The sequence below is a fragment of the Barbus barbus genome (genome assembly GCF_936440315.1).
Source record: "Barbus barbus genome assembly, chromosome: 1".
Lineage (NCBI taxonomy): Eukaryota > Metazoa > Chordata > Actinopteri > Cypriniformes > Cyprinidae > Barbus > Barbus barbus.
The window spans coordinates 30,270,904-30,295,092 of NC_136729.1; the positions used below are offsets into that span (position 1 = coordinate 30,270,904).

General features: G+C 37.7%; 1 protein-coding gene across 1 annotated transcript in view; it reads right to left on the reverse strand.

Moving 5' to 3' along the window:
- The window catches only part of LOC306873515 (protein MTSS 2-like), an 84,644-nt gene that overhangs the window by 59,723 nt on the left and 732 nt on the right, over window positions 1-24,189 (reverse strand). The window contains exons 2-3 of the mRNA XM_079422857.1: window positions 8,583-8,644; window positions 8,407-8,480 (exon numbers count right to left, since the gene is read on the reverse strand). Of these exons, the coding sequence (XP_079278983.1) occupies window positions 8,407-8,480; window positions 8,583-8,644 (136 nt within the window). The remainder of the gene's footprint in view (window positions 1-8,406; window positions 8,481-8,582; window positions 8,645-24,189) is intronic.

Here is a 24,189-nt window from a genome sequence, read left to right on the forward strand (position 1 = left end):
TGTAAGTGATGTTAGAGATTGTAATGATCAAGATTTTTTTATGTATAGGTGGGGACTGGAACTTGCTGTCAAAAATTCAAGCACTTCTTGTTTTGTTTTTTGTTTTTTGTTTTTTTGTTTTTTTTGGGGATCGTCTGCATTGGACACCTCAGTGTATTATTTTTACCGAAAGATGTAGGACAAGGTTTAATTCAGCTGAGCAGCAGAGGGGCAACTTTTCATTTCCAGTTTGTGCAGAGGTTTCTATGTGGTCCTAAGGAGAGGACAGAACATCATAGTTCATTGTATTGGCCTCTTCATGAACCAGTTGTGTATGGGACTCGTCTGAGTGCAACCTGTCAAATAGGTCCCAGTCTCCTTAGACAGTTTTGTATGTCTAATGTAGTGACTTTGGGACATGTGATTCAGATTCAGAATGGGATTCCTTGCTTCTCATTTAAAGATGCACTCTGTTCGTGTAATTGCTTCTTTGCTAAAAAAAAAAGCTTTAACAGATTGAATGTACATTGTTGAATCTGTATTGTTCTGGTTCTGTTCAACCTAGTGTTGATGATATTTTTCCTTTGGTGAGGATTTTCCCAGATTTTAAGGACTGTACAGGTTTCTTTCTAAAAATTGATAATTCAAATGTGTTTGTGCATGATGCTGATAAGAAATTATGTAGATTGGTGGTTAAAATTTTGAATAAAGATAAATTAAATGAAAATTGACACTCCATGGAGAGCTCACTTCGGTTTGATTGATGGTGTTGGACCTGAATGGAGAGCGCTGTACAAACCTCCATTGTTGAAGAAAGTTGCTGATTTGCAGTGGAGGGTTTTACATTTAGCTATTGCTGTTAATGCATTCATTTCAGTGTTAAACTCTGATATTAATCATGATTGCCCTTTTTGTACTCTTCGTGAGACAGTCTTTCACTGTTTTATGGACTGTTGTCATCTCTTATCACTGTTTTCAATGTTGGAGGATGTTTTTAAATTGTTAGGAGTGTCTTTCCAAACAGTTGTTTATTTTAGTTTATAGGTATTCCCAAAAAAGGAGACAGCAATGTCAACTTTTCAATTTTATTTTGGGAAGAGCAAAGATGGCTGTGTATGAGTAGACGAAATAAGGTGGAAGGATCCACAGGTGATAATGCTGTTTTTGTCAATGTTGAAAGCTCGTTTAAAAATAGATTTGAATTATTACAGGTTGATGAATGATTTAGAAAAGTTTTCCAATATATTGTGTTATAAAGAGGTGCTCTGCGCTGTTGTAGAGAATTAGATTTTCAAGAATGTTGATTTAATGTGATTTTTATTGTTCGTTTTTTTTTTTATATAATTGTTTTAATAAAGTATTTAAAATCTCTCTCTCTTCTTCAGAAATCATTCTAACATGCTGATCTGGCACTCAAGAAACCTTTTGTTATTATTATCAGTGTAGAAAACAGTTGTGCTGCTTAATATTGTGCAGAATATTTATTTTTTTGAATAAATGTTTAATGTAATGCAACGGTACTGCATAAAAGTATTAATTTCTTTCCAAAAATATGTATTGACTCTAAACGGTAATGTACATTTTTAAACTGTGCTTAAAAGGTCAGTCTAAGTTTTTTTTATGCTTTAAGTCATGTTAATATACTAAATGAATATATCCTGACTTTATCACCAAATTGATGAAGATTTATGTGGATTGATGTGAAATTCTAGAAATGCAAAAGTAATGCGTGCAAGACAATTACAGTTTGAAGTACTTTTTCTTTTTTTTGAATAACTTCCCCACACTTCATATTTACAGCATAACTTTATACTTTGCCATTCTGGGTCTCGTAAATGACAGCTGTGCTGCTTCTGTGGTGAAAATTTCATTTTTTATTGTTTTATTTGTACTACCTACATTTGCGCAGCAATGACTATGTCTTGTTGAAGTTATAGAGTGTGCTGTGCAAATCTACACTAGGCCCTATCAGAAATAGTTAAGGCGACTGCGAATGTTCCTCTCAGACTGTTTGGCTGGTGTTTGCTTACAAGGCCGTGTGAATGGTGACACCCTGCTGACTACACCAGTCTACTTCAAACATCTGGGGAAATACTAACCCCCATCACACACAAAAACACACTCAGACACACAAACTGATCCTGCAAATAGCTCGCCGGTTGCTGAGCTGGCAGACATTTTTTCATGTTCTCTTTGACTATGAGGGGCAGCCATTTTGCCCCCTGGTGTATGAATCAGATTTATGATGTTCATTATGGTTGCTACTATTCCGCTCATGCAGGCAGGGCAGTAAAACACCCCTAGAAGCACACATCTGCAGACCGCCTTTTTTACGAGCCCCCGTGCCAGGCTTCTAGGACAGACTGCAATCTATCAACATTCATTTCCACCACAGCCAAGAACAGAGTGGAAAGAGAGTCTCTGTGTGAGAGACTGAGCTCGAGGAGAAAGAGAGAGCAAGAGGCAGAGGAGGATCAAGAGGACAAGCAAAAGCACTTTTTGTTTTGATTCTGGCTCATGAATTAGGGTTTTCACACACACAGCCAGATTCCCTCCACTGACTCCGTCCATACAGAACAAGATTATTATCTAGGCCTCCCGACGATGTGTTCTTTCCCCCTGCCACTTATTGTACACAACTTGGCTAAAGCCCTGATTTTCTTCAAGGGAGACAGTCGGAGACCATAATCTTAAAGGGATAATTCACCCAAAAATTACAATTCTGTCATTATTTACTCATTTTTACATTGAGAATATTATTGTGAAATATTATACAATTTAAAGTAACTCTGTGTGAGAGAATCAGCAAGAGGAAAAAGAGAGAGTGAGAGCCCAAGAAGACAAGTCAAAGTACTTTTAGTTTTGCTCAGACCAAATGGATAATTCACCCAAAAATGTAAATGTAAAACTGTGTGACCCTTTTCTCCTGTGGAAGATCAAAAAATATTTTCTTTGATGGTTTTGTCTGTACAGTTAGTCAAAGGAGTCCAAAACAAAACTTGGACCCCAGTAACATCTTATTTTGGGTTACACAAAAAGTCAGGTTTAGAATGATATGAGTGTGAGTAAATGACAGAATCTCTTTATGTAAATCTATAGCCAATGTAAGACCACAAGAAAAAATGCTGGTGATGAAGAGAGCTAGCTAGACTCGTGGCAGGAAAGGAGGAGGAGAAGGATGAACTTGAGGATGAAGAGCAGTAAAGAACAGCAAATGAGAAGCAGATTATAGGCAGTTACTGACAGGAAGCATCGGTTTCCTCCCTCACTATATGGTGGACCCCCATCGAGAGGATGAAGGCCTGGAGTGTGTGTGTGTGTGTGTGTAGTTGTGTTTGTGTGTTTGCTTCCGTTTTATTGCGGTTCAGTGTTGTCCCCTCCTCTTTCCTTCATGGCAGTCTGTGCTGTTGTGGGGGGGGGGGGGGTGAAACTGGTCTCCCAAACATAAACCTTACAGAATAAACATGAATATGCAACCCATGCTCATTGGAAAAATGTGCCTGTGGTAACATTTTTGCAAAATTATATTACATTGCTTTGTGCTTGTTTCGCAACGCTTTTAATCTAGCAATGTATTTTGTTGGTTGTTGCAAATGACCTACCATTTGCACTAAACCTGAACCTAAACATAAACGATAGTCTTAACAAAAACAAACATAAGAATAAAAAGAAAAATTCTCCGAGCTCATCCAAAAACAAACTCCAGCATATTCAGTTATCAGACACGACTGGAACTTCAAATGGGACTGGCTTCTATGGTCAGATTAAACTAAAAAATTAGCTTTTTAGCAGCAAACACTCAAGATGGGTTTGTTGAACACAGGGATAAAAAGTACTGCATGTGTACAATGAAATATACTGCTGTATTTTTGATGTTGTGGGCCTATATTTCTGCTGGAGGTCCTGGACATCTTGTTTAGACACATGGATTCTATCAAATACCAACAGATAAAAATCAATAAGTGACTGACTCTGTTAGAAATTTTATAATGGGCCATGTTTGGATCTTCCAACCGTACAATAATCCAAACACAAACCTCAAAAACAACACAAAAATGGGTCACGGAGCACAAAACCAAGCTTCTGCTATGGCCATTCCAGTCCCCTGACCTGAACCCTGTAGAAAATTTAACTGAAGAGAAGCACCAAAATCTAAAGGGTCTGGAGTGATTCTGGATGAAGAAATGGTCTCTGATCTCTTGTCAGGTGTTCTCTAACCTCATCAGGCATTATAGGAGAAAATTTAGAGCTGTTAAACTGGCAAATGGAGGTTTCAAAAAGTATTGAATAAAAGGGTGCCGTTAATTGTGGCCAATGTGTATTAGAGAAAAACATTTATTTCATAATGATATTTTCACCCATTTTAAATTCTTATTATCCAATGAAAGGTTAGATTTTTGTGAATTTTTTTAAATAAAAGATCAAAAGGATTAACGATGCAGATTAATTTTCACAGCCTTCTTTGATCATATTTACCAAGGGTGCCAATATTTTTGGCCATGACTGTATGAACACGCAACCCAACCCCTAAACCTACCATTTGTCAATAAAACACAGGATATAACAGATACAGATACAGTCATAAAAAAAGTTAATATTCCGAGGCAAAACGATTGATTTGTGAGAGGAATAGACGTGACCGCCATCTCCGTCCGCCATAAAGCTCAGATCCTGTGTGCTGCCAGAAGAATCCTTACATCAGCCTTGGTTGTGAAATGTCATTGGCTCTTGTGTGTCTCGGGAACAATTGCGTCATGCTATGGGACGGGAGTATCTTTTTGAATGAGATGTGAGAGCGTTTACGGAGCAGGATCATTTTCAGCGATTAAAACATTATGTTTTATTCTCTTCTTCACTTAAAGATATCTCATGTCTTCAGAAGACTTGGAATGCAACAGGACTTATTTGTAATGCTTTTATATGGCTTTTTATGGTCAGTTTTTGCAATAAATACCTGTGACTGTACTTTTATTTACCTGCTACGTGTTTTATATTGTTCAGAAGTGGGTAGGTTTAGGGTAGGGGTGGGGTTAGGTGCTCCAATGAAAGTCTAAATTAATATAAAATTATTTATATTTTTTACAAATACATGCAAACCATTAAATAAAGACAAACAACTGAAAACAATCAAGGACCCCGCAAGTTGAAAAGTGACACTAAAAAAAACATACCCCTTGAGCGTCAAGAGACACTCTAAGATGGCGCCGCACATAGCAGCTACAGTGCTTAGCTCTTCAGGTTTTGTACTGTTTTTGTTCGGTTTTCCTGTTTTTTGTTTCTCAATCTTGATCAGTTTTACCAGGGATGAACTGCTGAACATTCGGCAGAATCACTGGTACAACCCCCCCCCACTCTCCAAGAACTGTACTTAACTGTACTTATCCAGAGTGAGCAAAAGGGCAGGCAAAATCACTCTGGACCCCTCACATACAGCACACTCCCTCTTTGAACTATTACCGTCTGGTTGACGATACAGAGCTCTGAGCACCAGAATGGCCAGGCACAGGAACAGTTTCTTCCCTCAGGCAATCCATCTCATGAACACTTGACAATAAACGTGGAACACACAACACTATTATACATTTATTCATCACACATACTTATTTTCATTTCAAATTTCCTCATATTAGGCCTGTACATACATAATTGTCTGTATTATATATTGTGTTTTTGCGATGTTGTACATTGCCTATTTGTATATTTATATTATTTTTTTATTATCTGTGTCCTGTCCTGTCGCTGTCATTCTGTTGCACTGTGGAGCTTCTGACACTATAACAAATTCCTTGTATGTGTAAACATACCTGGCCAATAAAGCTCATTCTCTCATTCTCAAGAGGGGTCCTGACCTAGCGTCACAATGTGACGAGTTAGAAGTGAGAACACGTTTGTTGAATATATTATGATACATCGTCCTATCAGAGTTCACTTGACTTCTATCATGTTACACAGCACCCCAACCATGCCCTCATATTCACTCCTTTTGTTTCTCTTTTTGTCTTAAAATATCTCCATCTCTCAATTTTTGTCTTCCAGCAGCCCTATGGTCCACACACTAGACTATGTCTGCTTGCCGCTCTCTCTCTCTTTGAAGTTGTTTCAGGGCACATCTGTGAGGTGTGTCGGACCTTGGCGGCCACTCTCCCTTTGGCATTCAACAAATTCATAACAATCAGGTCACATGATCACGGAGTAGTATGGGACCCCTCCTTCCCAGAGAGACCTGTGCTTAAGAGCCTGACCTGTGCCACGAGCTCAAGCCCTACTCCAGTTTTATCTACTCCATGTCATGCAAATCGCCTTTCTACTGGCTGATGTAATATAAAATTTTGCTCATATCATTCTGAAATGTAAACCTGTGAAAGCTGTTGTCCTCCTTTCAGCTAGAGTCAGTCTCAGTCTAAGGCTGGATGTGGGTTATGGTTGATGCATCGGTCCGATACTCAGGATCGGTATCGGCTCCGATACGGTCATATGAACGTTTCTATGCGGACTCAGAGGGCTGCGCGCTGTGTCTCCGTGTCGCTTCAAGCGCATCATTCTGCGCACGGGATGCGCATAAGCGCTTTCTGCTGCTCTATATTAGAGCCTTACATATTATAATACTTTTTCTACATTTCACTGCTGGTTATACTCTGTATAATTGTGTATGTGACAAATAAAAAATCTTGAATCTCAATGAAAGATTATTAACAGTCTTTATTGTTCTGTCCTATCTATCATATGTTGCTGCCTTCATTACTGTGTTATAGATTTAAAAGAAATGTCTTTTAATTTTATAGTAGCCTATATATTTTCATATAAATGTATTTGCTTGTTTTTTCATGAATGTATTTTACAACAATTCAAAGAGCAATAATTTCACCAGATGTAGTCCTACACTTATTCACTTTTAATTGTAAATAAAAATGTTTCACTAGGTTTTATAAAATTGTGCACCCATGATTTTTCTAGAGTATATTTTGCTGTATAATAAACCAAGTTTATAATAGTATTTTTTATCATATATTATGATTATATATTTTTTCATTTGTTATTAAAATTATGTTATCTATATGTAGTAGATTGTGTTTAACACACAAAAGAGTAACACACACAGACACACAGAAGTATAGAAATTCTACATTGATTTAAAAAAAAAAAACTGCGCTGGTATCGGATTGGATCGGTATCGGCAGATACTCAGAATTTTCAGGATCGGATCGGATCTGAAAAAAATGGTATCGTTGCATCCCTAGTTGATGAATGTCTAAATCACAACATAGGAAATCAAATTTGTCCCAAAGGCTTGAAAATCAAATCACTAAAACCGTGATAAAGAAAAAAGAAATGAGTGTGATGCAGCATCTGACCAACATCCAAGACACCAGCTCTGAACTACATAACTACATGTCATCTATAATTTATACAAACTGTAATTAACTGGTGAGAGCCATGAGACAACAGTTAACAACAGTGATGTAAACTGACCAGATATATGATTTAATAAATATTTAAGAAATAAAATTATACATTGTGGAATTAATGCTTAAAATTTGTAAAAAAAAAAAATAGTTCCTTTTGTTAATTGTTCTCACTCTCTGTTCAAGCTTCCCTTTGCTTTTTATACCCCAAAAATCTCCATCTAAAACAGCCACCTATGAGTCATAGTTGGGGGCGGATGAGATCCTCACTGCTTTTACAATGCATAGAAGAAGGCTCCCAGCTCCGCCAGCTCATTAAAAACACAACATGCCCACACGAACCCATAATAACACAGATCATCATACTCCTTCAAACATGCTCTTTACCTCAGGCAGGCCACAAGATGAGATGAAATGAAAAAAAAAAAAATCCAAATCCCCAGACAAAGAGAAAAAAAAAAATCCCAATACAGTAATATAATCATAATGAGACTGCTGGTTTATTTCCAAACAACATTATTTTTGTCAGTCGATTCTCCTTGAAGATCTTGACTCTGTCAAATCATTAAAGCACCATGCCATAAATAACCAAAAACACCCAGCAAGCCTCTACAGCTATGAGGCACGTCTTTGTTCCCTCTCATTTATCCATTATTGTCAAGGATTTACAACATCCGCCAACTTCTCCCATGTGAACAGACTGTTCAAAACTCACCAGAGATGGAGATGAATAATATAGTTGTTTAATTATTTCCTGATAAAACCTAACCAGTACATTCATAAAAATAACTAATAAGAACATCAACAAACACATTGTTTTGCCAGATGAGAGCGTTAAAGAGGGTCTGGCTCTGTACCTTCTATAATCCTTGGTTTTGGACACTCGGTGTCTACAGTAATCTTTCTCTCCCCAGTAGTGTTTTATCCAATGCATATCCTTCATAATGAGATGTGCTGGACAGCGAACGAAGAAAGCGAGCCCACTCAATCACACACACACACGCACGCTCTCACACATGCCTACCTCTTGTGTTGGTTGCCATGTCTGCCACCTTCTGAAAGGCATCCAGAAATGCCACTGCTGCTAAAACCGTGGTTCTGAAAAGCAATGGGATAAATTGATGACGATGTCTTTTCTCAGCATTCAATAAAACCTTCCACACATGACAGGTGCAGATATGAGCCAGAAACTGAATTTACCGGAGTTGAGAGTGCAGCTTGGTGGCCTTGGCACTGAAGTCTTCCCAGACAGGATATGAACACTGCAAAAGAGCAAAGACACAAGGAGAGATGTTTTGAAGACACAATGTTTTGAATTCAATGTACAAAGCACTAAATGTGACGTTTTAGGTTCAGTACATTGTTCGTTCACTTCTGTTCCAAATTTAGAGGCAGTACGATTTTTTTATGTTATGTAAAACAGTAATATTATTGTAATTTAAACCCTAACCCTAGCAGTTTTCTATTTTAATATATATTTTAAAACGCATTTCATTTCTGTGATGACAAAGCTTAATTTTTCGTCATCCCCTAGTGAAAAATAAATATACTAAAATGTATTTGATATACATTTATTTCATGCTAAGTATAATACAGATATATTTACATATTTATGTACTCAATAAAATACCCTGCAATTATACCTTTAATAACTAAACTAGTATACTTAAAGTTTGCTAAATCGGAACAACTAATTTTGTACCTGATGCACTTTAAATGTGTGGAAATAGTGCAGAAGTCCAACTAAAGATATACATGAGTATATTTGATTGTGCTAAAGTGGAACTGTTGCAAGTATACTTTAGGTACACTTTAAATATTTCATATTTAAAGACCGATGTCATTCAAAAATCTTACAATCCTCATCAATAGTGACATTAAAACACATTTAGGCTTAATATTAAGAAATGTGCATTGTGCATAAGTAGTACTGCAAATAAAGTTTAATTACATTTTTTATAGCAGCAAGTCTCAAGCAATATGTCAGTAAATATGTTAACAGATTTGAACTATACTTGATATGAAATAAAAGTAAATGTATTTTTTACTAGGATCATTACTCCACTCTTCATTGTCACATGATCCTTCAAAAATCATTCTAATATGATACTTTGCTGCTCATGAAACATTTTTCCTTTATCATTATTCATTCAACATTATCATCAAAAGAGCAAAGTGCTGCTTCCTTTTTTTTTGTTGTTGAAACTGTGATTCATTTTGATATATTCTTTGATGAATAGAAAGAGCAGCATTTATTTAAACATTTATTAAATAGAGACCTTTTGTAACTTGATACATGTCTTAATGTCACTTTTGATCAATTTAAAGTGTCCCTGCTGAATAAAAGTAATTTCTTAAAAAAAAAAAAAAAAAAAACAATTGTGCCATGAATATTCCTAATAAAAGCAAATGCATGTACTTTTTTAAAAATGTGGCATCAGTAAAAATAAAAATAAAGGTCAATGTGAATTTAATCAAGTATGTGTAGTCCTTGCAGCAGGCTGTTAGCTAAAAAAAAAAAAAAAAAAAAAAAAAAAAACCACTGTAGTCATTTAGGCCTTTACATACAGTCAGGTCCATAAATATTGGGACATCGACACAATTCTAAAATGTTTGGCTCTATACACCACCACAATGGATTTCAAATGAAACGAACAAGATGTGCTTTAACTGCAGGCTGTTAGCTTTAATTTGAGGGTATTTACATCCAAATCAGGTGAACGGTGTAGGAATTACAACAGTTTGCATATGTGCCTCCCACTTGTTAAGGGACCAAAAGTAATGGGACAATTGGCTTCTCAGCTGTTCCATGGCCAGGTGTGTGTTATTCCCTCATTATCCCAATTACAATGAGCAGATAAAAGGTCCAGAGTTCATTTCAAGTGTGCTATTTGCATTTGGAATCTGTTGCTGTCAACTGTCAAGATGAGATCCAAAGAGCTGTCACTATCAGTGAAGCAAGCCATCATTAGGCTGAAAAAACAAAACAAACCCATCAGAGAGATAGCAAAAACATTAGGCGTGGCCAAAACAACTGTTTGGAACATTCTTAAAAAGAAGGAATGCACCGGTGAGCTCAGCAACACCAAAAGACCTGGAAGACCACGGAAAACAACTGTGGTGGATGACCGAAAAATTCTTTCCCTGGTGAAGAAAACACCCTTCACAACAGTTGGCCAGATCAAGAACACTCTCCAGGAGGTAGGTGTATGTGTGTCAAAGTCAACAATCAAGAGAAGACTTCACCAGAGTGAATACAGAGGGTTCACCATAAGATGTAAACCATTGGTGAGCCTCAAAAACAGGAAGGCCAGATTAGAATTTGCCAAACGACATCTAAAAAAGCCTTCACAGTTCTGGAACAATGTCCTATGGACAGATGAGACCAAGATCAATTTGTACCAGAGTGATGGGAAGAGAAGAGTATGGAGAAGGAAAGGAACTGCTCATGATCCTAAGCATACCACCTCATCAGTGAAGCATGGTGGTGGTAGTGTCATGGCGTGGGCATGTATGGCTGCCAGTGGAACTGGTTCTCTTGTATTTATTGATGATGTGACTGCTGACAAAAGCAGCAGGATGAATTCTGAAGTGTTTCGGGCAATATTATCTGCTCATATTCAGCCAAATGCTTCAGAACTCACTGGATGGCACTTCACAGTGCAGATGGACAATAACCCAAAGCATACTGCAAAAGCAACCAAAGAGTTTTTGAAGGGAAACAAGTGGACTGTTATGCAATGGCCAAGTCAATCACCTGACCTGAATCCGATTGAGCATGCATTTCACTTGCTGAAGACAAAACTGAAGGGAAAATGCCCCAAGAACAAGCAGGAACTGAAGACGGTTGCAGTAGAGGCCTGGCAGAGCATCACCAGGGATGAAACCCAGCGTCTGGTGATGTCTATGCGTTCCAGACTTCAGGCTGTAATTGACTGCAAAGGATTTGCAACCAAGTATTAAAAAGTTAAAGTTTGATTTATGATTATTATTCTGTCCCATTACTTTTGGTCCCTTAACAAGTGGGAGGCACATATGCAAACTGTTGTAATTCCTACACCGTTCACCTGATTTGGATGTAAATACCCTCAAATTAAAGCTGACAGTCTGCAGTTAAAGCACATCTTGTTCGTTTCATTTGAAATCCATTGTGGTGGTGTATAGAGCCAAAAATGTTAGAATTGTGTCGATGTCCCAATATTTATGGACCTGGCTGTACATAATGTGTGTGTTTATATGGATATAATAATTTGGGGGGATGTGGTTTGTCCTGGGGCAGGAATAGGAGTGTCGTCCGGTGATAAGGGGATGAGCCATGTATATTTCTGCCCAGTTGCCACGGAAACACAGCAGACGAAGTATTCTGTGTGAAGTCTGCTTTACAACAGGCTACGGGCTAAATGCAATATCACAGTAGCAGAGCAGAAACTAACAAGCATGACGACTAGTACACACAATCTTGTGACTGTCATCCTAAACCGTAATGGTGTTTCTCTCTCTCAAAATCACTTCTTATTTTTTATATATATTTTTTTCTGCTATTAAATTTTATTCATAAATTGTTCAATTGCAGACTGAAATTTAGCACATTAATTTATCACTAAATTTGGCAAAACATTCTCATAATAACAAAACATGGTACATGGTATTGTTGTTGGACATGAAAATATGGTAACCTAAAAATGAGCTTCATATTGTAACATCTACACATGCACATGTATTTTATAAAAAAAAAAATTAAAAAAGGTACTGAATCAACCCAAATATGATAAGTTCCACCAACAAAACTAAATTTAAGGATAAGATCAGATATAAACAGTTCTTTAAAGAAACAATTGCAGGTTACCACTTTTCATACTGTGGTATGAAGTTGATATTCTAATCAGCTCCCAAAATATTAGCAAAAGTTATGAAGTATCACCTTGTCAGTTTAATGTTAAGTATGTTTTTTGAGATGTTAAATCTCCTACTATTATCACTAATACTAATCATACTAAAGGTCATATTGCCATCTCACCATCACTGTCGCTTCTCTACTTCCAGCTCTGTTTACAGTATCTCCATGTACCTGTGTCACTGCTATTGAAGCAGCTTCTGGCCACAGCTGTCTTTGTTAGCGTCTTAAGACCATTAAGCTCAGTTGAGCTTTGAGCAGGGCAGATTCAGACTGCTGTGTGTCAAGGGGTGAAATTAGCCGCACTTCAGAGCATAGCTGGAGGTCAAGATTGTGCTCAGCAACTGGAAAAAGACCCCTCCCCTTTCTCTTACACCCACACATTACCAAAATACCCCCCTGTGCCATCTTTCACCTTGCCCAACATTCAAAAGGAGCAAGAATGTTTTGAGATACAGAGAAAAGGGACTGACACGTGGGGACCAGCAAAATGCGTAGCCTAAAGTGGAAAAAAAAAAAAAGGTACTACATAGCACTAAAAGTGGTTCTTTGGCTCGTAATCATAGGGGAACCACTTTTGGTGCTGTATAGCACCAAATCTTGGCGCTTCAGTGGTTCTTCAGCAGTTCTTCACCAGTTCTTTGGCATGACTGAGGTGCTAAATAGCACCGCTACCATATACAGAAACTGTTATGCTCCTGTATGGTTCTTCAGTGGTTCTTTGGGGTGATTAAAGTGCTATATAGCACCACTGCCATACAAAGAACCTGTTAAGCCCATTTAAAGGTTCTTTATGAGCCAAAGAACCACTTTTGGTGCTGTTTAGCACCATTTTTGTTGAAGAAATGCAATGCAATGCAATGCAATATGGCACCTCTTATGGTTCTACATAGCACCATTTGACAAAGGTGCTGTATAGCACCTTTAAAGATATGGTGCTATATAGCACCAAAAGTGGTTCCCCTATGATTACGAGCCAAGAACCACTTTTAGTGCTATAGAGCAGCATTTTTTTTTAGAGTGTTTGGATGGGATTCATTTCATACATGGTGTCAGATTTACTATTTTTTTAGTAAAAAAAAAATGTTGTTTTATTTACTGAATCGGACAGAATCAGGATGTCTAAATTTTTACTAAGGTTGGAGTGTCTGTTATCTGAATGGAAAAAAAACAAAAACATAATTGACACTTCCAAATTCTCCTGTATGATGGTTTTGAATTGGTTTATGACTGAATTCTAAATGCGTTTTCCTAACTTTTTATGTTTTACGTTTTATCTTATGTTGTAAAATTTGTTAAATTGTTATCATGATGGTTCTTTGTAATTGCGTGTATGAAACTATGTGCACTTCCAAATATTTGTATTTCTTTACTCGTTTTATTCCATAAAACCTAAAATATTGCTACTGTAACTACAATTTTTTTGAATTAGCTTAAATTCAATTAGATGAAAAGTTGTGCATTAAAAAGCAGATGTTTGTTTCAGATGGGATTAAAATATAAAACTGTCTGTCGAAAGAAAGAAAGAAAGAAAGAAAGAAAGAAAGAAAGAAAGAAAGAAAGAAAGAAAGAAAGAAAGAAAGAAAAAGAAAGAACGAAAGAACAAGCGCAGAAGGGCACAGTCACTGGTGACACTACAAAAGATCCAGCATCTCGTCCTGCTTGTTTGATGTCTGCTAATTTGCTTTGAAATCTGAACATGTTACTCTCTGGGGACCCCTGCACTGTTTGAAGTGCCCTAATCTGCTGCATGGGACCAAGGTTCATCATCTTCGGGGGGCTTGTAGGAGAGTGATAAGGCACAAGACCCGCCTCCATCATCCATCCCTGGACATTAGCATATTCACTAGGCTAATCCAATAGCAGGCCAGCAACGATTCCAATTATGCAAATATTGTTAGCTGGCTCATTTTCACTAAAGTTATTTCTCATCTTTCTATCCCTTTCTTTATTCAATCTCTTTCTTGACTTTCCAAGTGATCCATAAACAATTGGATAAGTACCTCTCCCCACCATTGAGATAAAACATGCTCAGTTGGGCCCTGTAAAGGAAGCAGGCTATTTTCGGTTTTGTCAAACCGAGTGGAAAAACGGCATTAAAGGTGAATTTTAATAAGGCCAAAAAACAGCCAGAATCCTGGCAGATGATAAAAGCTTAAACCATTTCATGCATTCCATAAGTAACAGCTCAATATAGTGATACTACAAAATCTGCCAACATTACCACAGCTGGCAGCTGCTGGAGGATTTAGCATTTGGGTCAGTGGCAATTAGACAAGAATGTCCGGGATAAAGAAAATATATATTTTTTTTAAATCTTATGCATGTGCCTAACCAGTACCTAATGATTTATGTTGGATACATACTGTATAGTTTTTTAAAAACATCTATACCATTACTTTCAGCAAAAAAGTAAGCAAAATAAAATAAAAATATACACTCACTGGCCACTTTATCAGGTACACCTTGCTAGTACCGGGTTGGACCTCCTTTTGCCTTCAGAACTGCCTTAATTCTTCGGGGCATAGATTCAACAAGGTGTTGGAAACATTCCTCAGAGATGTTGGTCCATATTGACATGATAGCATCACGCAGTGGCTGCAGATTTGTCGGCTGCACATCTATTATGTGAATCTCCCGTTCCACCACATCCCAAAGGTGCTCTATTGGATTGAGATCTGGTGACTCTGGAGGCCATTTGAGTAAAGTGAACTCCTTGTCATGTTAAAGAAACCAGTCTGAGATGATTTGAGCTTTGTGACATGGTGCATTATCCTGCTGGAAGTAGCCATCAGAAGATGGGTACACTGTAGTCATAAAGGGATGGACATGGTCAGCAACAATACTCAGGTAGGCTGTGGTGTTTAAACGATGCTCAATTGGTATTAAGTGCGGCAAGAAAATACCCCCCCCCCCCCCCCCCCCACCATTACACCACCAGCCTGAACCGTTGAGACAAGGCAGGATGGATCCGTGCTTTCATGTTCTTTACACCAAATTCTGACCCTACCATCTGAATGTCGCAGCAGAAATCGAGACTCATCAGACCAGGCAACGTTCAATTTTGGTGAGCCTGTGTGAATTGTAGCCTCCGTTTCTTGTTCTTAGCTGACAGGAGCGGCACCCGGTGTGGTCTTTCTTCTGCTGTAGCCCATCTGCTTCAGGGTTCGACGTGTTGTGCGTTCAGAGATAGTATTCTGCATACCTTGGTTGTAACGAGTGGTTATTTGAGTTACTGTTGCCTTTCTATCATCTCTAACCAGTCTGCCCATTCTCCTCTGACCTCTGACGTCAACAAGGTATTTTTGTCCACACAACTGCCGCTCACTGGACATTTTCTCTTTTTCGGACCATTCTCTGTAAACCCTAGAGATGGTTGTGCGTGAAAATCCCAGTAGATCAGCAGTTTTTGAAATACTCAGACCAGTCCGTCTGGCATCAACAGCCATTCCACGTTCAAAGTCACTTAAATCCCCTTTCTTCCCCATTCTGATGCTCAGTTTGAACTTCAGCAAGTCGTCTTCACCACATCTAGATGCCTAAATGCATTGAGTTGCTGCCATGTGATTGGCTGATTAGCAATTTGTGTTACCAAGCAATTGAACAGGTGTACCTAATAAAGTGGCCGGTGAGTGAATATATAATCAAGTGAGTAACCATCTAAAATGTAACAATATGTTTTCTCACAATTTCTTCCTACTAATTATTTTTAAAACATTTTTAAAATTTATTTTTAGGTTTAACAGATTTATCATGAATTCTTAATTCGTAAATGTCATGAAGGTCATGAAGGTCTTCAATGGCTATTATGATATCAAGGCAGTTAGATGACCATCATATATTAAAAGTTAAATAAAAATAAATTAATAAAGTCCTTTTGAAAAATTTCAAGATGTAGACAAGAAAAAGAGAAACACACCTTCCAAAACGCCATGACTGTCCATATAGACCAGATGCACAGATGCTCTGATTCAATCAACATTATTATGAATCTCTGAGAATCATATTGTTCATGGCAGGTAAATCAGCTGCAGATGTAGAGTAGGATGAACATCTGTATTGATCACTCTCATTGGCCTTAAATACATTCTGTCAGCCATTATCCCTGATTCTGTTGTAGAGGTATACAGGGCAAACAACTCTATGCCTTGATAATGTGGTGAGGATTAAATTCAATTGATTATGATGATGGCACTTTCAAAGGTCAGCTCAACGTGTTCAGAGAAATACTCCTTACTCAATTTGAGCTCCATCATTGTCAGTGATCCTTAAGCAAATCCACTAACTCCTCAACTACAGTATGTCTGCTATGTAGTCCACTCTAAAGCAGATTATGAAAGTGACACATGCAACTAAAAAAAAGTTAAGATCCAGAGACCAATTCATGTCCACGAAATCACCAGAGAAGACTGATTTTCCTGCTATCGATCTGGCTTAACAAAGGAAGCCCTCTCTGGCATCGTTCTTGCTAATGGAATCCCAAGAGGGGCCACTGCCTCAGAGCTTAAAGACACATTCTGTCAAAGTTCAACTGACTCATTTTCATTTATGCCCTGAAAATGAATAGCTTACTGCTGGTTTAATTTCTCTTTTCTTCCCCACTGCTTTCACTGGTGATTGCGGAAGACAAAAGCAGTGCTGCATTAGACTAATTCCATTTCTACAAGTGAATCAATTCAAATGGCAAACAATAGCTCCAGCCATTAAACAATAATGGATTTTATATTATAATTCATATACTTATCTAGAGTATCACTTTTCCAACTGAAGTCTGTTGGCAGTCTTTTCTTTTCTCTACTATGTCCAAGCTCCAGTATTTGGTATACTGTATGATTAATTTCTCTTGAAGCTTAATTTGTTCTTAAGATCTTATTACTAGAATTGTGTTTTAACACAAACATGACTCTAGAGATGTAGCTCACTTCTTACAACAGTGAGAAACTGAAGACTTTTGTTGAGGGCTGCAGAGTCTAAAATATAGAGTCATATAACTTTAATTAAATCAGAGATTCATACTGGGAAAAGTCACATGACTGTAATAAGTGATCCATGAAGACTGTGCCCTGATCAGTAGCTCATTAAGAAGTTCTTAAGAGGGCCTCGTTGTTAATATTTTCATTAGCACTATGTGAGTTGTGAAGGTTAAATGTAGGTGATTAATATTTAATTGTTCTATATTTAAATATTTAGCTGGGTATCTATAATACTGTTCCCCACTCTCAATATGGACATTGAGTTTTCTCACAGATTCATGAAACACTGCAAAGTTAATTTTAACAAAGATGTTTATGGGGTTAAAGGGTTGCACAAAATGAAATGATATTGCTAACAGATTGTCTGTTGAGAATCATGTCTCTGACTCTCTGGCAAATCACCAAGCTTGAATTACACTGGCAGACAGGCAGTAAATTGTTGTCAGATTGAACAGTGAGATTGTATGCTTCATAATTTATGAGCAAAGCAGCTTACTTATGCTAACATACTAATACAAACAAATTATAACACTTGGATGCCTTTTCAGCTGAACGGGATATGCTCTATTTGAATTAGGGTTTTTTTCCTCAGCTATAACTAATGAAGGGTCTGTGACAGAACCTCGGAGACCTTGATATGCTCTTGATAAGTATAATATCTGCTCCGCTGTCGCCTCTACAACAAGCAGATAAAGGGATGAATGGGAGAATGGAGGAATGCATGTATTTGGAGAACGGACATCAAGGGGCTAGTAGAAGCCGTGAAACGTGATTGGCTGTCCTGCTTCCGCTGGGTTCCTTTGAAGCAGAAACTGCCAGTGTGTTCTACAGTAAACAGAAGTCTTTGGTGCGAATGAACGAATGAATGAATGAATGAAAGATTGAGGCAAATCATCTCTATTTCTGACATTTACCACAGCAGCCTGAATCCATGCTCTAATGAATAATGGAAATCACTTAACATAAGCGCTATGCAAGCTCTTATTTTCTCTCTCTATCTCTCTTTCTCATCTATTATCTAATATAAATGTGTCTTTCCTTGAACTGCTCATTTTCATTTCGCTTTCCTTCCATTTGGTTCCATGAATTATTTTCTAATATGCAACCATCTGTAATTTCCATTCTTTTTTTGTTTCCCGATAATAACAGAACATAAGGTTGAAAGCTATTAGGCACTGACAGCGACTGATTTGAGTGTATATAAGCATATATATTTCTCTTTCTTACACACCCAACCAACCAACCAACCCGATTCAAATCTGTTTGTTGTTTTCCTTCCTCACATTCACTAAGGGTACTTAGTCTGATTGAAAGCTATATGACAGAAACCACTCAGGGATAATAGATGTTGTATATCCTGATGATGTGTGTAATTTAAAAGGATGGGAGGTTACTGTGATTGACTACCAGTCAGAGAAATGGTGCTACTTTAATGACAGGGTTGTCATCAAGCTGAAAGGTACAGGTGCCTTTGTGTGCAACAATATCTGTCTCTAGCTCTGGCTAGCGCTGGTGTGAAAACATGTCTACACTCTTTCAAAGAAAATTCACTAACTTTCTTTTAAAACAGTGGTTTTCAAACTTTTGAACACCAAGGACCGAGGAATCCAGAATATATTGTATTTAAAATATATTATAAAGAAATAACAAATATTCTGTAACATTATAAATGTTTTTACTCTCACTTTTGATCATTTAATGCATCCTTGCTGAATAAAAGACTTACAGAACCATTTCTGAGGATCTTTGAATTCTTGGTTTAATGGCCACTTTCTGTTCAGAGCCATTTAAATATATTTCTGATGTCAAGAACGGGTCTCAAGAGCAACACGCGCCTCTCCTGTCCCTTAATTGACACCGAATTTAAACCTTTCTGTTAAAACCCTTGATCCTTATACATTAGGCTGCACCATGTGTGAAAGAAGGGGCTTTAAAAATGAAATGCAGTTTAGATTGATACACATTCAGCTGCAGGATCAGCAGAGCTTATAAAGCAACCCAGATGGGGCTCAAACCCACAATCCTCAGCTCCAAATCTGATGCCCTACCAAGAGACCACTGGGCTCATATGACAGTATTCCCAACAGCAAAGCTCCCCGCTTTGAACCTGAGCAGTAAAATGTTAATTTGACACATATTTCAGTGCTTACCCATCATCGAGCTTTGGGAGATTTCCCTCACGTCAGCAGACATAAGAGATGAGATGAGTTTGACAGGCCAAACAAAGACGCACTGAGTATTCCTGGAACATTGCCAAGAAAATTCCTCCATCCAAAGCAACTTGATTCATCTTTAAAGAGCTTAACAAGAGGCTGCTGAAAACACATCCTCATCTCAGGGCTTTCCCAAATTAAGAAATAAAGAGATAAATAACAAGTGGACATGAGTTGAGCGATCATGAGGATTCTCAGCTTCACTGCTTGACCAAAACAGTAAAGCACCGTCGTTCACACAGAGAACAACTACTATAACTACATTATCATCCACACCAACGCACATCTGCCATTTTAAATGATCAAGCTCTTTAAATGGGGTGGATTCTAAATGGCAGTCAATGCTTTAGTCATTCATTAGCTAGAAAAATCATTTTGAATGTGGTTCCAACAATGTTTTTCCTCATTGCTTTTACTGTTATAGTTGTGGTGTGGACTTTTCTCAAAAAATTTGCAAAAATATTAAAACTTTATAGTTTTCATTACAGTTTTTTTACTTGGTGTGAATAAGTCTAATAAGAGAAAAAAAGAATAAGAGAAAATGATTTAGTTTAACCTAATTTTGGTTAGCAGTAAGCAAAATTTACAGCTGTTTCTTCAATTATGGGCCCTTCCAGCTGTGTGTACTCTTCTAGTTCTGTTATTTGTCCACTAACAGTGGACATACAGTATACGCTTCACAGGAGCACTGTTCCTTTTATTTCTGAAAGTAAATAATGAAAATTCAAACTGCTCTCGCATTTCTGCCACATGTCAAATGGTACTATGTTTTATTTTAAACGTTTACATTAAAATATCAGCAAATTTCCAAGCAAACATTTTATGTATTTTAAATACACGTTCATTTTTATTTGTATTAAATTATATATAAAATTATCATACTTTGCCTGCATTGACAGAATAGTTGCTTGGAAATAAGGCCCATTATAACTTTTTTTATTACATTTACCTTTATATTTACAACTTTAAATATTAAAGCATGCATTATAATTCATGACAATTCATATAAAATGATGATTGATATTTTTATGATGGATTCTCATATTTAAAAATGAATGTGATAAAAATATAACTAAAAGACAAGGTTTAAATCAAATGATTTAAATAGTAATTTTAATAACAATCAACCCTAGCAACACAAAAGCACCCAAAGCCAAAGAAAAACCCTCATATACCATGATCCCAGTTCTATCTCCAGACAAACATTCAAAGGATTACTAAAGGTATAGCTCAAATTCAGTAGCTAGGCAGAATGAGATCTAGACCGAGTGTGTGAGTCTATATGAGCATCTCTGCTCTACAGGCTGGTATGCACAACTCAGTGTGAGGCATGCAAATGTAAACAGCAATGATATACAACAGGTCCAGCTGGCAAACAGACAACTGTGTACTTGTGTCATCATCACGTCTAATGCTGGTGTCCCTCTCTCGCTTGCTTAGGGCCCTTTCACCTCAAGAAGGGGGGTAAGAATGTGGGCCTAAATATGACAGCCCGCCCCACTCCTCAACCCTTTCCATCTCATTTCTCCTACCCCCTCCCTTCAAATCCGATCATCCTCCCCCCATGATCCAGAGCCATACTCATAACAACCCTTTTACAACAATGCCCTCCCAAGAGTGGGATACAAAAACACACTACAATACAGTTCTGTATCAAAATCAAACCAACATTTATTTTGAAATCCAATTGACGTACACATTCCCCTGTGGAGTTAAATAGAGTCATATATGGCGTATTATTCCTTCCTGTTCCTTTTTGGCAGGAAACAAGTTATCATTCACATCCAGTTCAATTTTTCCCACAGGCTAGTTTCCAAACAGCATCCTTTAGATCTGCTGTGTGATGAAGAGTGCTAGAAGAACAGTAAACTGAATCTATACTTTATTAATTCCGTTGGGGAAATTGGGCTCCTTGTTTATTCCACTACTGTTGGGATCTCAGAGTCAGGGAAGGAACAAAGAAGATACAACTGACATTCTGGTGATGAGACACATATGACAAGTGAGCTGGCAATACCCACAGGCTACCCACATCCCACAAACAAAGACACGCAAAGGCAGAAGCAGAGAGAAGACAGTGGTAGATTTTCAAATCTTGGCTCTTAAACAATAACTTCATTTTTTGATTCATTAATGAGTAATCATAGTTGAATTTAACTCTCTTTACAGTCCTCAGATGCTTTCCAGCTTTTCCTATCTCGATATAGGAATACGGGATTAGTTTTCATTGTTATGCTGATGATACTCAACTATATAACTCAACAAGACCAGATGAAACTTCTCAACTATCTAAGCTAATAGATTGTGTAAAAAATGTAAAAGATTGGATGACCAATAATTTCCTCCTATTAAATTCAGATAAAACAGAGATATTACTTATTGGACCAAAAAACAGTACACAGAATATCTTGGATTACAATTTGCAACTAGACAGATGCACTTGTATGTCCTCTAAAGTCAGAAATCTGGGTGTTATATTAGACAGCAACTTGTCCTTTGAAAATCATATTTCCCATGTTACAAAAACAACATTCTTCCATCTTAGAAACATTGCCAAGCTTCGAAACATGCTAACTGTTTCTGATGCAGAAAAGCTAGTTCATGCATTCATGACCTCTAGACTGGACTATTGTAATGCACTGCTAGCTGGTTGTCCTGCATCTTCAATAAACAAGCTACAGATAGTCCAAAATGCAGAGGCTAGAGTTCTTACCAGGTCAAGAAAATATGATCATATTACCCCAATTTTACAGTCTCTGCACTGGCTACCTATTAAGTTCCGTATCATTTACAAAATATTATTACTTGCCTATAAGGCCCTAAATAGTTTAGCTCCTGTGTACCTAACTTGTCTTCTACCACGCTACAATCCAACCCACTCCCTAAGGTCACAAAACTCTGGACTTCTGGTAGTACCTAAGATAGCAAAGTCCACTAAAGGAGGTAGAGCTTTTTCACATTTGCCTCCCAAACTCTGGAATAGCCTTCCTGATAACGTTCGGGGTTCAGACACACTCTCTCTGTTTAAATCTAGATTAAAGACACATCTCTTTAGCCAAGCATTCTTATAATCTTGTACTGCAGTTATATCTGATCAAATGTACATTATTATTATTCTTTAGCTTGGGTTGAACAAATCATTTTTGCTTAGATGGAACAGCAGCAACGCTAATTATGTCTCTATTTGTTTCTCTGTTTCTGCCACAGGATTAACATCCCGTGGTAACTAGGAATTACAGAAGCTTCAGTCTGGATCCAACCCTTAAATGATCTGAGATGACCGAACACCTGAGAAAAGATAATGCCAACCCCTCAGAGGATGCCAAAGCTCAGACATCATACAGAATTGCCAAATTTTGCCATAAGTTAAATATATTAAGGTTCTGCAATATATAAATGTATTGTGGAAACTTAATTTCCTGTAGAGCTGCTTTGCAATGATTTGTATCGTAAAAAGCGCTATAAAAATAAACCTGAACTTGAACTTGAACTTGATATAGCAACATCAGAGGATAGCAGGGGAAAACCGGATGTCTGCATTGAATCCATGTGGTAATAGGGTCCGATCACAGAGCGAGCTTGAACGAGACCAGGAACAGCGCATCACCTGAATCAACCTACATCTTAAAGGTGAAGACCGGATCTAGGTCTCTCAGGCAGTGCTCGTTCAGGACGGAACTGTGCCAGACACAGAAATGAAGAACTCTGAGGCAAACATCATCGACATCATGTGCCAATGCCACTGTCTGCTCAATATCCTCCCACAGACATGTTGGCATAATAGCTGACCCATATTTTGCTATCCACATTAAACAGCATGGAAGCAAATAGGACCATGAGCGTGCTGGAGAATTAAGAGTTAAGTTATGAATGAGAATACAATATCTGTGTAAGCAGAGCAGAGAGAACAGAGCTGTTACACCTTGTGAAAATCACATCTTTTTGTCAATCTAGTAAAAACACTGTGATATTAGCAAGCAGCTTGAAGGCGTCTCAGGAGAGAAGTCGTGTGGTCGCTATTGGGTTTCACTGCCTGAATGTTTGCCAGAGCGTCAGAACATAATGCATGGAAACGAGTCCGGAAACCCGGTCAACAGAAATTCAGAACGACTGTAAGTCCTTTTCACGATGTGGTAAAATATTAAACCAGACAGAAGATCAATAAGGTGTTTTCAGGCGTGCGCGGAAGCGCTTTGTACGCTCATAGACCCAATGATATGACGGAACGCTACAATCCGTCAGACAGACGCAACAAATCTCACGGTGTGTGACACGGAATGGCGCGCGGCCGCATCTGCTTAATCAGCAGCAGATCAGTCTGTTTCCCATTGTGTGAGTGAAACCCCCTCCATTTCCTCTCTACACGCACAACATTCTCGTGTGGATACAGTGTATTCAGCCTCACCGGCATTAGGGCGAACCGTATCGAGTTGAATGATACACAACATGTTTTCAAAATTTAATGTAGCCTATAACCTAGTCCTGTATATGCATGCATGCATGTATGCATATCTATCTATCTATCTATCTATCTATCTATCTATCTATCTATCTATCTATCTATCTATCGATCGATCGATCGATCGATCGATCTATCTATCTATCTATCTATCTATCTATCTATCTATCTATCTATCTATCTATCTATCTATCTATCTATCTATCTATCTATCTATCTATCTATCTATCTATCTATCTATCTATCTATCTATTATCTTCTGGGAGGA